The sequence below is a fragment of the Dunckerocampus dactyliophorus genome, chromosome 14 (assembly GCF_027744805.1).
Source record: "Dunckerocampus dactyliophorus isolate RoL2022-P2 chromosome 14, RoL_Ddac_1.1, whole genome shotgun sequence".
Taxonomy (NCBI): Eukaryota; Metazoa; Chordata; class Actinopteri; order Syngnathiformes; family Syngnathidae; genus Dunckerocampus; species Dunckerocampus dactyliophorus.
In genome coordinates, this window is record NC_072832.1 from 13,339,058 (window position 1) to 13,354,739 (window position 15,682).

General features: G+C 41.1%; 1 protein-coding gene across 21 annotated transcripts in view; it reads right to left on the minus strand.

Annotated features, from left to right (window-relative positions):
- The window catches only part of LOC129193610 (neurexin-1a-like), a 310,368-nt gene that overhangs the window by 150,039 nt on the left and 144,647 nt on the right, over window positions 1–15,682 (minus strand). For 13 of the 21 annotated variants that reach the window (XM_054797919.1, XM_054797915.1, XM_054797909.1 and 10 more), the window contains 4 exons: window positions 12,501–12,704; window positions 9,836–9,862; window positions 3,281–3,403; window positions 1,138–1,519 (listed from right to left, as the gene is read on the minus strand). In XM_054797919.1, the coding sequence (XP_054653894.1) occupies window positions 1,138–1,519; window positions 3,281–3,403; window positions 9,836–9,862; window positions 12,501–12,704 (736 nt within the window). Of the gene's footprint in view, window positions 1–1,137; window positions 1,520–2,652; window positions 3,258–3,280; window positions 3,404–9,835; window positions 9,863–12,500; window positions 12,705–15,682 lie in introns of those variants that run through there. The other 8 variants (XM_054797924.1, XM_054797923.1, XM_054797932.1 and 5 more) reach the window with 2 other exon arrangements.

Below are 15,682 nucleotides of genomic sequence, written 5' to 3' on the forward strand. Positions count from 1 at the left end.
GGAAGGGTTTTGAATTCCTTAGTCATAACATTAAAAAACTATCAAATATTTCCTGTTCTGAAACCGTTGGGCTGCATCAGGAGTTGCATGAATGGTATGTTATGTGCATTTTGCTACAATACAGAAAATAACATACTGTAGTGGTAAACATGATCATAGTTGCAGGTCTCTGCACTGGCTACAAATGAAAGCGAACGAAATGTAAGCTTTTGATTGTCACAGTCAAAAATGTCTTTAAATGTACTTTGATATAATGCGCATTATTATGGTCGTAATGGTGCTCGCTGTACAGTTATCCCTCGCCACTTCACGCTTCCAATTTTGTGGTTTCACTCGATCACATTAAAAAATATATATATTAATTAATAAATCTGTTTCGTGGTTGAATACGGCCTATTAGTAAAAAAATATGCATAATTAAGCAACTGTTATGCATTGTTTTGCCTCAATTAAGCATTTTCAAGCAAAAACATGGATGAATACAAATACAAGACATTCAGGAGATGCAGTCCAAGACATTGTGACCACATGTAGTGTTCTACATTATGCTGTTATGTTTTACAACACCAATAAAAACACGGGCTACTGTTGCGCCCGTAACCCACAGCAAGCTTAAACTCAATTCTGGACCCGTGACATCACTTCAGCTCCATCACATTTGCATCACATTTACAGCAACACACGCAAGGACAAGGCTTATTTATGTCATAAATGGTTTATTTGCTGTCAATATGGCTACTATATTGGGTAATACAAGTGTAAAGGTGACTAGAGGGGGTTATTCCATGTCTAGAGGGCTCCGATAATGTTAAAACCTTTATTGAGAAGGTCATAAACAGGATTTCTATGCTCTAACTATGAAAATATTCAATTCATAAATAAGGAATCCTATTTCGCGGGTATTCATTTATCACAGTGGGCACTGTAACCAATTAACTGAGATAAACGAGGGATTACTGTACTGCAGCACACTGAGAGCCTCTAATGTAATATTTGTACCGTCCGTATGACATATTTACATTTATTATTTGTATTTTATCTTTGAAAAAGCGGACTTTCCGGTAGTGCATGTTATGAAACAGTGCAACTGATGCTGTGGCCAATCTTTTAGGAAAATAATGAATTTGATCTACATACCCTTTGACAAGCTCCACCACAATGAAGTCATTCCCATCTCCGCTGTTATAGAGGATGAGGCCATCAGAGGAGGTGGTCTTAAACTGAAAGAAAAGGTGCATGGAGTAGTAGGCCTGCAGCGCCGTGAGGGTCACGTAGCTGGAGCGCGACTTGAAGGTGACAGGATCGGCGATGATGTTCTTGAAGCCGATCATGGCATTGAGCTCACAGTAGTCGATGTCGCCATTTTTACACAGGTCTATGTAGGCCATGCCGTTGAAGGCGAGGCTCTGGAGGTGGCCAATGAAGTTGGACGGCACCATGGACATGAAGCGCTTTTCTGTCACGATGCCCGTCTCAATGTTATGGAACTCCAGTTGGGTGTGGTCACCCGCCATTTGACCTTGGATCGACAGAGGACGGGAAAGGAGAGAGGGCATTGTTGGGGGAGTGGAATAATTAGAGAAGCAATGGCAACACATTTACCTAAATCTGGCACAAATACATTACGAAGCAAGCCAGAATTATCAACGCGTGCACTTTTCAAGCAATTTACTTTGTCTTATACTGTATATACAGTAGTCATACAATCAGTCATCAACAATAAACTTGTTTCTTCAGTTTATTGATTCATTTTAATGCCTTTGGACAAACATAATGATGATAACAAATATAGCTCATAAGCGTTTAATTTAAGAGCTGATATCTAGCAACTTCCATGGTTTTTTTGATAATAACCAAAATCACTTAAGCTCTTCCATGAATAGCTATAGCATTGTACCGCCTAAAAATGTAACTCTTCTGAGCTATTTTTGTTGTCATTGTTATATTTGTCCAAACAAAGGTACCTTTAGTTGAATCAGGTGTTCGAATGAACTAGAAACTGAAGAAACCAGGATGGTCTAATCATTTTTTCCATGACTGTGTGGCCATGATATGAGGGTTTGCACACATTGCTTGAGTACTTTCTGCATTAATGCCACTTCTACAGAACTAATCAGACAGATGATATAATAGAACAAATGCATAAGATATAGAGTTGAGCCCAACATTATTCATAACATGACCACATTTCAAGTTAGATATGCTGTATAATAACTAAATAATCAAATAAATAATGAAAAATATAACATATTGAACAATTAATAATTAGAAATAAATGTATTAATATGTAAATAATTTATATTTCTTTCTTTATTTATTATATTGCATTATTTTGTTGAATGGGCATGTTCTGGATATTCTACAAAAAAGATTTACAGATTTCGAAAAGTATTTATATCCCTTACAACAGTGGTCCCCAACCTTTTTTGACCCACGGACCGGCGTGTGTTCCCACAAATCTCCCGCGGACCGGGGGGACCTTTGGGGGTTCGTACATTATAGCGATCTAATTTATCTTATTTATTATGTATTGTGTAAAACGAAGAGTCGTTTTATCGCTGTTTGACGTGTGTGGTAAAAAGGCAGTGCGCTAGCATGAATTCACTTGAGACAAATGTGCACATTAGCACTCAATAAGTCATCAAAACTTACCTTTATGCATTCCCGCATAGTATCAGCATTTGAGACCAAATATGAGGTGAAAGCAAAATGCTAAAAATACAGCAGCAGTACAGAGAAAGTTAGCACACGCACAATGGACATGCGTCACGTGAGACGGATGTAACAGAGAGAATCCGGCCACTTTTCAAAATAAAACAAAATGGAAATTATTTTTCGTTCTGTGCGGCCCGGTACCAAATGACCCACCCCGGATGTTGGGAATCACTAACTTACAATATAGGAAAGAGCATTTTTTTTTTTTAATCATACAACATTTAATATTATTTGACTGACATGCATTCCTGTGATACTGCATTAAAATATGGTTATTAATAATAATTTGCTAATGTATTGTCATTGAATGTATTGTTAATATTAATTAACACCTGTATTTGTTTAATTAATGTTACTTTGCACATTATACAGTCTTGTTGCCATATTCTTGTGTCATTGCCAGCTAAAAGACAACCATTCAACAAATACAGGACCCCTGTCACTACAAATATGCTCATGGTATGAATCATTTTGGGCTTCACTGTATATATAACAAGAGAAAGCTGAACACAAAATCAGAATAACACATGACGACTACTCGTTTTAGAGTTAGGCTGAGAAATACCTTCCACTGGTGGCAGATCATCTACGGTCAGTTTCAAACTCTTCCCCCTCCTGAACACACGTACCGTGTGCCACTCATTATCATTCAGATTCTGACCCGCAAAAATTGTCTCTGGGCCTTTGCCTGTAGAACAGTCCAAAGTGTGGTTAACAAACATGCACGCCGTGTATACTACAGACATCCTTAAGACACAATAGAAGTACAGGACAGAAAAAATAGAAAAGGAAAGAGTGAACGACTTAATAATGTTCGGAAAGGGCAGAAAAAAAGTTGACATTATTAATGGTCCATAAAAATACAATATTCTGACGTTTTGCATCATTAGATTAGGGAAATGTTTTCAGAACACTCGGGAACTCACATTTTCTATAAGCAAAGAGGCTGGAATATATCTTTTCATAGCAATTCTGCTTTATTCTGTCATGGTAGTAGATGTATTATTGTAAGTAAACTAGAGCAAATGGGACAAATGAAGCTTGCCTTTCCATCCTACCACTAGGTGGCAGCAAATAACTGCCAAGAAATAGCAAGGAGCACCCTTACTTTTTTCAATATCTATATATTGAATGAATTATTGGATGATATTATGGAAGAAAAACATGAAAATGTAACCCTATCATGAAACTGAATCATGATTTGAGGATGTCAAATACATGTCAGGTAGCTGATATCGCGGTAATTCAATTGCAAGGAAATACAAAATGGGATTTCATTCATTACAAGCACTCACACAGCACTCACACGACTAAATGTGCGTTTTGGAAATACCTGATGCTAGTTGCATGCTAATTGAACGTCATCATTTTGAAGCTGAGGTTGGCTTCAAAGACTAATGATGACTGGCATTAATTCAAATAACTCAGCAGTCCCCAAGATGTCGAACTCATTTTCATTGAGGGCCACATCGTTATGGCTGCCCTCAACTGTCACCATATATAAATATAAATATGAATATAAATTCATGATATTATTATACAATTGCTCATGCATTTGATTATTGTATTTTTACTAACACATTGATGAATATCTTACTTTGAAATGACAAGTGAAGTGAATTGAACCGGAAGAGCAAACACATTTACAAGGAAAAAGGTGAAGCATTTTATTGACACAGATAATTTATTACTTTTGCGGGCCACATAAAATGATATGGCTGGCCACATTCGGCCCCCGGGCCTTGAGTTTCACACCTGTGCTTTCGATGATCCTGAAAGCATAGATTTTAATATTGCATGAATCGTGTGCCTGCTAGCGGGCAGGCAGTAAGTGAGAGGTTACACAGATTCAAGGTGGCAAACACCTCAAGCGTAAACTGATTTAAAATTGGACAAATCAAATAGCATGAAAGAATACCAACTATGCAAAAGCATTTCTGTAATTGCAACTCACAAATCACACAAAACCCTGCACTGGTCCAAGATGGAGAAACATACAACCCCTGTGACGATCTTGGAATCTGTACAGACAACACTCTAGAGTTCCCCTGCTGTGCTCACACAAGCAAACACGTAGCTGACAATATCCCATTGTGACAGAATTACATCTCTAGCTTCTGCCTACTGTGAGGAGTATTCTAGATAGGTGACAGGTTCATTCTCTCCTGAACCGTTTCATGGCTATTTATTCTCTTTTTCAGCAAGTTTTTTAAAACCCTGATGCAATGCAAATGCAAATCTGAGGATGCCAAAGTTGTGGGACACACTCAGTCTTACGAGCTGGGTTTTGCTTTGTAAGCACTGAGCACCGGGGCAGGATTGAAACGGGCGAGGGATTAAGGACGAGAGATATGGAATAATGGAATAGAGTTGGACTTGATCTTTGCCTCCCATCTTTCTGTCCTTGTATCTCTCCAAGAGAGGAAAAAAGCCATTTACTGTACACTCAATAGTGTATCCCTGCACTGCACCCACTGCCTCTTGTCCACAGCGTCCAGCCACCTACAGTCCTCACTTACGGTGATCTATCTGCAGTGATGGATTCATAGCAATGTCTTGCTGCCTGGTTGAATTCCATGCCCAAGGGAACGGAGAAGAAGTGTGGCACAAGGGCGGCAGGAGAACGTGATTATCCAGTCAATCAACTCAGGTTGGCGGGATTACAAGCCAGACGCTAGTGCTGCCCGGACCGACACTGCGACTCACTCAGGTGGAGGAAAAGAAGCTGACCAAGCAGCAAAAGTCACTACTGCTTGTCAAAGAGGACATCAACGTCAGCGCTGGTGGTGTGGAAAGCTTATAGCAGGCCATGCCTCGTGACCCACTTATCTGATAAACGCCAGACTTACTTAAATGACCATTGTGAGAGTGTTCTATAACACTCAGGTCAAGAAAGTGACGGAATCAGTCCATTAAATTAAATTAGCACTGACGTGAGCATCAAAGTAGTTTATTTCAATCAAAGTCTGATTGAAAAATGGTCATTGAAATCCTAGGTATTTATTTTGAATAAAAGCACTGATGCGCTGTTGTCAGAAAAAGTTTGCAGAAGCACAGTAGTACTGTCATATAGACGATCTAAGAGCACATTTTTTTGGAGCACATCTTAAGAACAGCAGAGGAATTTTGGCTACCATTTTTTGCTATAGGTTCATAAAAGCAGCAGAGTATTCCAGTCATATGAATGATCTTTTTGCAGTCGGCCCCCATAGACAGCAAAGTGCTCCCGTCTTATCTTTCACTAGTGTTTTTCAGTTGGTCCTGAAGAACATCAGAGCATCAATGACATGTTGCTTCTGTTTTAATGTATGCCTTTTTTACCCATTAGGTGTGGGAAACAAATCGGAAAGAACGTTGCTTTGACATTATATACAAAATGTGAATAATCGTGACAGGAGATGTCTGGGTGTCCATGGTTCTTAGCTTTCTGAAAATGTGGCCCTCAGAACAATTAAGTTGAATAACCCTGCTCTTGACTAAATGCAATGAGAATTCCACTTCATTCAATTAGGTTATCAATCAGAAGTCCCTTTTAAACAGTCGTGTTCACACCGTAATTGGTCCAGGTCACTAGTATAAAAGGAAGGCGCTAACAAGTTTGATAGTTGACACTCGTGTTGTGTTGAAACATCACACCAGAGGCTGACGTCGTCACACAACTTCTGATTGTGAGTTTGACAGTGGTGTTACAATTGCTCTTTCGCTGGGTTCTGTGTAAAAGACAAGATTTTTACTCTGTTTACCAATTTAGAGCTTCCAAAATTGTAGGAACAGTTTTGGGCAGATGCTGTTCTGTCCTAGCATGAAGCAATGTCTGTAAGTCCGAGTTTTTTATGAAACAACTTCAGAGCCCTGACCTCAAACCTATCAAGCACCTTTGGGGTGAACTTCAACATCTTGTGAGGCAGGCCCTCTTGTAAACAATATCTGACCTCTTTTGGATGAATGGACTAAAAATTCCCACCGACACACGTCTTGTATAAAGTCTTCCCAGAAGAATGGAAGCTGTTAAAGGTGCAAAGGGGGAGACCAAATCAATATTTTCTTCCATTTCCGGCTTTGTGGGCGCGATAGCCTGCTGTCCCAGTGCTGCTTTGAGTGCACATAGAGTAACAATTTGTTAAACACACCCATCATGCAACAGAATCTTGTCCTGAAAAAAAAGTCAGCTCCGAAGAGCTTTTTGAGATGTTGCTCAAGCAAGTACTGCCGTGTAGGAATATATACATTAAGTTGTTTTATCACCAAGTCCTGCGATGTTGGAGGAGGGTTCTGAAGTCCATCTGTAGTCAGATAACTTAAGTTTATGAGTTTTAGTCGCTACATGTTAAGTGTGTTTACGTCAAAGTGGCACTGTTTTCTTGAGACAGCTCCAGGCAGCCCCGGGGAGCCCACCCCCTAATTGACAGTGATGTGTTCTTCGAGTCGTTACTGAAATTCCTCATCCACCAAGCTGACCAGAGCTGCAGTGCCTGACACTACATATTAATTAACACAGATGGAGAAAAAGACAAAGAGGACGGACGTAACAAAAAATATAATAACCTTGGATAAATAATGAATGAAGCAAAAACTTTAATTTAGTACATTGTTAGACTCTTCCATTTCTTCATAAAGAATAAAAATGGTCTTCCATTTTTATTCACCCGCTTATTCCATTTATTTAAACATTAATTTCCACTGGAAGAGTCATTAAAGACAATTTTTTTTTCCGACAGTAATTTGTGAATCGTATTTTGTTTGTACTATATTGGTTCATAATTCCCTTGTGCTGCTGGGTGACTTCAGTGCTCTCGTTGGTGATGACAGTGAGACCTGAAGAGGCGTGATAGGGTGGAATACCCCCCGAGCTGAACCCAAGCAGTGTTTTCTTATTGGACTCTTGTGGTAGTCACAGAGTATTAATAAGGAACCCCATGTTCAAGTATGAAGATGTCCACATGGATTTTACGGCTGAGGTTGCCGAGGTGGTCACAAAGCTCAAAGCTTGATGACAGGGCCGTTGTGGTGGACAAGATCCGCCCGGAGTTCCTCGTGGCCCTGGATTCTGTGGGGCTGTCTTGGTTGGCAATACTGCAGCGTAGCGTGGACATAGGGGACGGTGCCTCTGAATTGGCAGACCGGGGTGGTCCTTCCCCTTTTCAAAAAGCGGGATTAGAAGGTGTGTTCCAACTATTGTGGGATCACACTCCTCAGCCTTCCTGATGACTCCCCTTTTCAAAAAACGAGATCGGAAGGGCAGCATCTACAGTGATGCGGACTCTGCATCGGCCCGCTGTGGTAAAGAGGGACCTGAGCCAAAAGGCAAAGCTCTCAATTTACTAGTCGATCTATGTGAGCTTTGGGTAGTGACTGAAAGTACAATATGGCGGGTACAAGCAGCCGAAAAGAGTTTTCTCCGTAGGGTGGCTGGGCTCCCCCTTATAGGGCGAGAAGTGCTGTCATCTGGGAGGAACAGAATAGAGCTGCTGCTTCTCCACATTGAGGGGAGCACATTGAGGTGGCTGGGGCATCTGGGGAGGTGTTCAAGGCACATCAAACTGGCAGGCAGCCTCGTGGAAGACTCAGGACATGTTGGAGAGACTGTCTCTCCACTGAATACAGGACAAATTGGAGAGACTATGTCTCTCAGCTGGCCTGGGAACACCTCAGGACTCCTCAGGAAGAGCTGGACAACGTAGCCGGGAGAGGGAAGTCTGGGTTTCTCTGCTTAGGATGCTGCCCCCGCTACATGACTCCAAATAAGCGGAAGAATATGGATGAATGGATATAATTGTTTACACGTGTATAGTAAATTGTTCTGCATTAGTTGTGCTGAGTTAGAATCTATTTTAATGATGATAATTGATGATAACTTACTGCACGACTTCTACCCAGCAGCTGTCCCTCTTCAATGGTTCCTCTTCTTGTCTATTTTAATTAATAAGATTAGTTAAACTACATCAAATATTCAATTAATGTATGTTAAAAATACCAATAAGATCTACTAGTCCAAATATTTAAATGCAATAATTCCCAGTATTTCATGCAAGCGTTTCATTACGCTTCCACAGTGTCGTTATAAACCAAGAATGACCTTTTAAAGCGTTGAAATGGGGAATTAGAGCTGTGAGCTTATCATTTGCATACACAAACAAGGGATACATCCAAGAGGCTTGAACATTGCTACTTAGCATTTAGAAAGCTGTTAAAAAACAGTTGGCTCACAGAGGCATGTCTAGAGGTCACATGATATGATGTGATTCTACGTGGAGCCTCACTTCTCATCAGACAATGACCTCCAGAACACGGACAACTGCCTTCCACCCTACTAAAGCCCTATATAGTAAGTGTGTGAAAAACGACCTATATAAGATATTGTATTTAATTAATTGTTACCTATGATACTGATCACATATACTTTATGTTATATATATTATTTATCACATTCCCTGAATAATACATGTCAGGAATATATATCTCCTAAAATATTGTAACCTCTTTGTTGAAGCACAAACACACTCACACACATACACACCCTCACTTGGCAGTGATCTATTCTTGCCACCTCCCTCTTCAAACATGCCTTTCTGCTTGGTGAGGCAGGTTAATGAGAATAATGAAATCACACTCTGTATTTCCTCTGTGCCATGAAGGGCCTATCAATTTACATCCAGCTAGACATATTGGAGTCAAAAGAAAAAGAAACTAAACAAAAGGGGAAGATAGGAGCCTCGTGCATATTTAATTCCATTAATACTGTAATATGGTGAAATTTTTGTTTTTAGTATCACTTTTACCTTGCAAATGTGCTTTAAATAGAAACAAACAGAAATAAAGTGCATGGTTCATTAAAACCTCACCGTGCTTCTTCAATGCATAATTGTATTTGTTATAAAGTGAATGCACGATGCAAGTCTCACATATCGCACAGTATTTTGCTTGCTCGAGCTGTTGAATGTCATTTAATGTCTGCAGAAAAACAAATAGTATGCCCTACATCAAACTAGGCTGCTACATAACCAGAAATCTAGTACATTGATAGATATATAGATACTTTATTAATCTCCAAGAGAACTCAACGCCCAGAGACGTAATAGAGGAGTTATAGAAGAAGAAATAAATGTGAGCAGTAACTTACTGGAGGTACAGTTTATCCTGATACAATCTAGATGGGGGGGAAGAATAGATGAGAGATAAATTCATCTTTCAACGTTGCAGCTGCAGACATCAGTAAAGCATACAGTCCACCTCTCTGGGGACACACACACGGACGCTGACCGTCCTCTGATGCTCTCAACCATGGCCTCCAGCTGCAACATGACGACTGAAGTGATGCAGTAGTCATGACAGAGGAGCTGAACATGGTTTATGGAACTATCAAACATGAGTTATGTAAATTGAGAGTTGAATATTAATATATATATTTATATTTTTTTGACATATTTAGGTGGATTTTTATTATCTCTTGTTATGAGAGCATTAGATTTTTGGTCAGAGTCAGACAGGGCCCGTTAGGCAGGGTTTCAATTCTATCCTTTATTGAAATAATCATCCCCTTAGTGTTATTATGTTACTACCTAGTCATAATACACAGTCTATAATAGAGATCATTACCTTCACTCAAAGTAAGTCTCTAAATTTTAATTGTTTTTTAACACAGGTCCATCAGTCATTATGCTTTCGGATCTTTAGCTCAATTAAATTAATGTAGGTGTCAATTTCTTCACTAAAGTGCCATGGACAAATGGTTAATTACTATTGTCTATGTTATGTGTATCCACAGTAAGTTCTAAAAAAGATATAAAAGAGTAAGCAGGTTTTTTTACGTGTAGTAGAGTGGTCTTAGGTTTCTCCGGGTACTCCGGTTTCTTCCCACATTCCAAAAAACATGCATGTTAGGTTAATTGGAGGCTCTAAATTGTCCATAGGTATGAATGTGAGTGTGAATGATTGTTTGTCTATATGTGCCCTGCGATTGGCTGGGGACCAAGTCCAGAGTTCCCGCCTCTCGCCCAAAGTCAGCTGGGACAGGCTCCAGCATACCCGCGACCCTAATTAGGATACGCGGCATAGAAAATGGTTGGATATATAGAGTGGTCGTAATTCTACCACAGTAGCTCTAGTTCTCAACTATCATGAGTGACTTACAGTAAACCCTGGGAACACAGGCTTTATCTTACTTTTTCATTTTTACCTCCCTGGTAGCAAAAGCTGAAGCTCATGTTGTGCTCTGTGATAGGTGACCCAGTTCGAAACCCCCCTTCCTGCCTTCCCTTTTGGCCCTGCCTGTCGTGTGTTGTCAACCGCAGCAGAAAAGTGGGAGCAAACAGACAGAGACCAACACTTGCCTGCCCTTACAGGGAATGCTTTGATTTTAAAAAGGATTGACGAGAGAGTCTTGTACTTGTAGACAAAGTGATTAGATGATGCAGAAGCAAAAGAGAAAAACCTGTTATTTTATGGGTAGTTTGTTATTATTCCGTTGATCTAATACACTGTAGACTGTGTTCCTTTTTTGTGGAAGCTTTTTTTCTGTTTAGCCAGTAGAAAGCAGTACAGTGGAACCTCCAAAGTCCAACATCCCAGAAGTCATACAATTTAAAGTTCAAGTATTTATTTTTAAATTGTATTTATTTTAAAATATTGAAATGATCTTGCACCACCTTACCTCTTTGAGCTGCTCCACCCTGATGGCCTGCCTGGTCCCTCATCTTTAAACCCACTTTCACTGCTTGGCTTTTAACCTTGCATGAACTAATTTTTATTTGACTTAGGGCCTTATTATATTTCATTTTATATATTATTAATTGTTTCATTATTTATTATTATTTTATTTTATTATTTTTTTTTAGTATAGTACAGCCCTTTGTTTTGGGCTGTGGTTGTTGTCAAAGGGCTTAATAAATAAAGTTGGTAAAGTATACTAAGTTTCTTAATATTGTGCTCTTCTATCCCTTCCTGCTATCTCTGCAATAGTCTCTGTCAGGCATAATGAAAAGGTGAGTTGTTTTACTTTATTTCAGTTGTATTTGTCTGTGCTACACAATGGCTAAGTTCTCTTTTTGTATGATTTGTGTAACAGTTCATAGTGGTAAAAAACGTCATTTAAAATATTGCCTGTAGAGTTATTAGAGGCTTTAAGATGGTGGATACCATGCGGATTTTTTTTTTTTTTTATTGCAACTTGGAAGTCAACCAATATCACTAATTGTGTTCGTCTTTGGAGGTACTACTGTAATAGACATCTATCACCTGTGCAAAAAATCAGTGCAAACGTGTAAACATGCTGTACGTTTGTCTTCAATCTGGCATTGTCTTCAATGAAGTGAATTGCTTAAAAAACAACAACAATGTAACAGGTGCAGTGCAATGGTTGCCCCATAGATGAGAACTGCATCACATGAGGAGCTGTGATAGGATACTCCTGTACCCTTTAGTGGATGTTTTAGGAATTGGATATAACTGCAAATGAAACTGTATTAGAAAAGAATACAGTGGCAAGTGCACTGTAAAGGTCCTAAGGACACTAATTGTGGAATAAGATGATGGAATTGGTGTCTATAACATTCCCTGCTGGGCAAAGGCAGCTGTGTGATTATCTGGCAGTAAGCAAAGAGCCGCAGACTCTTGCCATTGAAAGCTTTTACACCATCTCCTTCTATTCAAGAATGTGAACAGCATAATTATATGTGTGAGGTAGAGTGCATGTGGTGGTGGGTGTGGAGGTGCATTTGACAGACTTGTCAGGCTTAATTTAGCTCAGTGTGACACATGACTTTTCTGCTGCACAGGATACACAGTACCTAAATTGACAGTCAGCCGGACGCGTCCACTCTCCAGCTCCAGACGCAGTGTGTCGGCCGAGTCCCGAGAGGTGGTGGCGATTAGGATGCCATAGGCTCGCTGGGAACGGAAGCGTAGAGACACATCTTCAGCTTCCGTGTGCATCACCACCGGCAGCTGGACCTTCATGAACTTGCTGCCATCATAGCTGAGGATGGTCGCCTCTGCAAACAAAATGACGAAAAACAAGATGTATGTGTTACAGTGTTGTCAGTTTCAGTAAAATCAGGACCGGACAAGCATTTCCAGTTATTCATTGCATTTGAAGTCATTCAAGTCCAATGAATAGCTTGAAATAATATAAAGGTAAGTGGTGAACTGCCAGAGGTTAAAAAATGTTAAGGTTACCCAAAACTGACAAATAATGTATATTTCAGGATATGTAAAAATGCCTTTTCAGGCCCACAAAAAGGGTTAAAAATGTAAAACTGTTCTCAGCAATAAAGGTTGAACAAGCCTTGACAGCTGGTATACAACAGGTTCCAACTTTTCTGGATTACATACAACCTCCCCTGTCGGCATAAAAGCAGCGTTGGAACAGACTGGTATCATACCCTCGTGAGCATCAGTTGAACACTACTGTACTGAATGTTTCAGATCATCAAACAAATTTAAGTATTAGTCAATGACAACACAACTGAAAACAAAACGCAGTTTTTAATTTTTTATTTTTTTTTATTATTAAGGGAGAAAAACAAAAGACTGCCCCCTAAACCTATTTACTGGTTGAGCCATCCTTAGCAGCAACAACTGCAATCAGGCGTTTGCGATAACTTGCAATGTGTCTCTTACAGCGCTGTGGAGGAATTTTGGCCCACTCATCTTTGCAGAATTGTTGAAAAAACACTCCAATGTGGCTGCATTGGAGTGTTTTTTTAAGGTCTGCCCAGAACACCTCACCAGGGAGGCTTCTGGGAGGCATCCGGACTAGATGCCCGAGCCACCTCAACTGGCTCCTCTCGATGTGAAGGAGCAGCGGCTCTACTCTGAGCTCCTCCCCGATCACTGAGCTCCTCACCCTATCTCTTAGGGTGAGTCCCGCTACCCTACAGAGGAAACTCATTTTAGCCGCTTGTATCTGAGATCTTGTTGTTTCCATCACGACCCAAAGCTCATGACCATAGGTGAGGGTGGGAACATAGATCGAACGGTAAATTGAGAGCTTTGCCTTCCGGCTCAGCTCTCTCTTCACCACAACGGTCCGGTACAGCGACCGCATTACTGCAGACGCTGCGCCGATCCGCCTATCGACCTCACGCTCCAACCTTTCCCCACTCGTGAACAAGACCCCGAGATACTTGAACTCCTCCACCTGGGGCAGGACCTCATTCCAAAAGGGAGCAATCCACCCTTTTCCGACTGAGAACCATGGCCTCAGATTTGGAAGGGCTGAGTCTCATCCGAGAAGCTTCACACTCAGATGAAAACTGTCCCAGTTAACGCTGAAGGTCACAGCTCGATGAGGCCATCAGGACCACATCGTCTGCAAACAGCAGACACGAGATCCTAAGGCCACCGAACTGGACTCCCTCCACCCCTTGGTTGCGCCTAGAAATTCTGTCCGTGAAAATGCTGAACAGAATCGGTGACAAAGGGCAGCCTTGGCGGAGGCCAACGTTCACCAGAAACAGGCATGACTTACTGCTGGCAATGCGAACCAGGCTACTGCTCCGGTTGTACAAGGACCGAATGGCACGTAGTAGAGCGCCACCAATCCCATACTCCCGGAGCACCCGAGGACACCGCGAGGGACACGGTCGAATGCCTTTTACAAGTCCACAAAGCACATGTAGTCCAGTTGGGCAAACTCCCAAGTACCCTCCAGTACCCTTGCAAGGGTGTAGAGCTGGTCCAGTGTTTCGCGACCAGGACAAAAACCACATTGCACCTCCCGTAGCTGAGGTTCGACTAATGGTCGTAGGTGGAACACACCCACCGGCCACCCTTCTTGACAAGGGGGACCACCATCCCGGTCTGCCAATCCAGAGGTACTGTTCCCGACTTCCACGCAATGTTGAAGAGACGTGTCAGCCAAGACAGTCCCTCAACATCCCGAGCCTTAAGGAATTCAGGGAGAAACTCGTCCACTCCCGGAGCTTTGCCACTGGGGGGCATTCTGACTGCCCCAGATAACTCAGCCACGGTGATGGAACTGTCTGCGTTTGTGTCCTCAGACTCCGCTTCCTCTATGGAAGGTATGTCAGTGGGATTGAGAATCCACTGGCATCCCATCCATCTCTTATGACATTAGCTTGGCATGCTTGGAGCAATGGTTGACAAGGTGACCCTAGAAGGCATTGTTATAATGTAGTTTGTATGTAAATTATGTGATAAGCTGTGATATGGGTTATTATTTAGTGTTCGTGCTGTAATTGTCTTTTCTCTGGCCATTTTGTTCTGAAACATCTTCACTTAGCATTTGTACATGCAATTTCGGACTCACTCTTGAATAAAGTCATCCCAAGGAAGCTACGTGTGTATACTTGTGTTCTGAAACACCATCTCTTAGCATGTATATGCAATTTCAGAGGGGAATGCAATTTCTAGATCCTGACTCACTTGATGAAATAAAGTCACCCGAAGGAAACAACTGTGTATACTTACAGAGCCTGGGCTGAGATGCTCAAGCCATATAAATGCAAACGGGAATGATTAAACTAGGCAGATGAGGAAGACCAATGGGAACATGGTCTTCTGCTTGTGCCTCTCAGCCAGAAAGAGCTTTGCTGATGTGCTTAAAAAGACATTGGTGCATTGCCAATAACAAAGAATACAAGTGGCTGATTGCTCCTCCATGTCTCAAAAAAAGGGTGTCTAAAAAGCGAGTGAGTGCATTTGTAAAGATTCTGAGATCCAATCAAATGCTTGCCAGTTTAGGAGTGAATGGGTGAAAGCACAGATGGCGCATGTGATGACAGGATCGGATTCCATGAACACAAACAGGAAGGGAAATCACCAAATCAATAAATAGTCGCTGAAGCATTGTAACCACACGTTTGGTGCGTGACAACAACAAACTACATAGGGACATTGATTGAGGCAAGATATATTAAGAGCAACATGATTTGTGTTTGTCCATGGGCCTTGAATTTTGAACGCCTGCTTGAGGCCACTGCATTTACTCAAAGCATTAGGCAGCTGT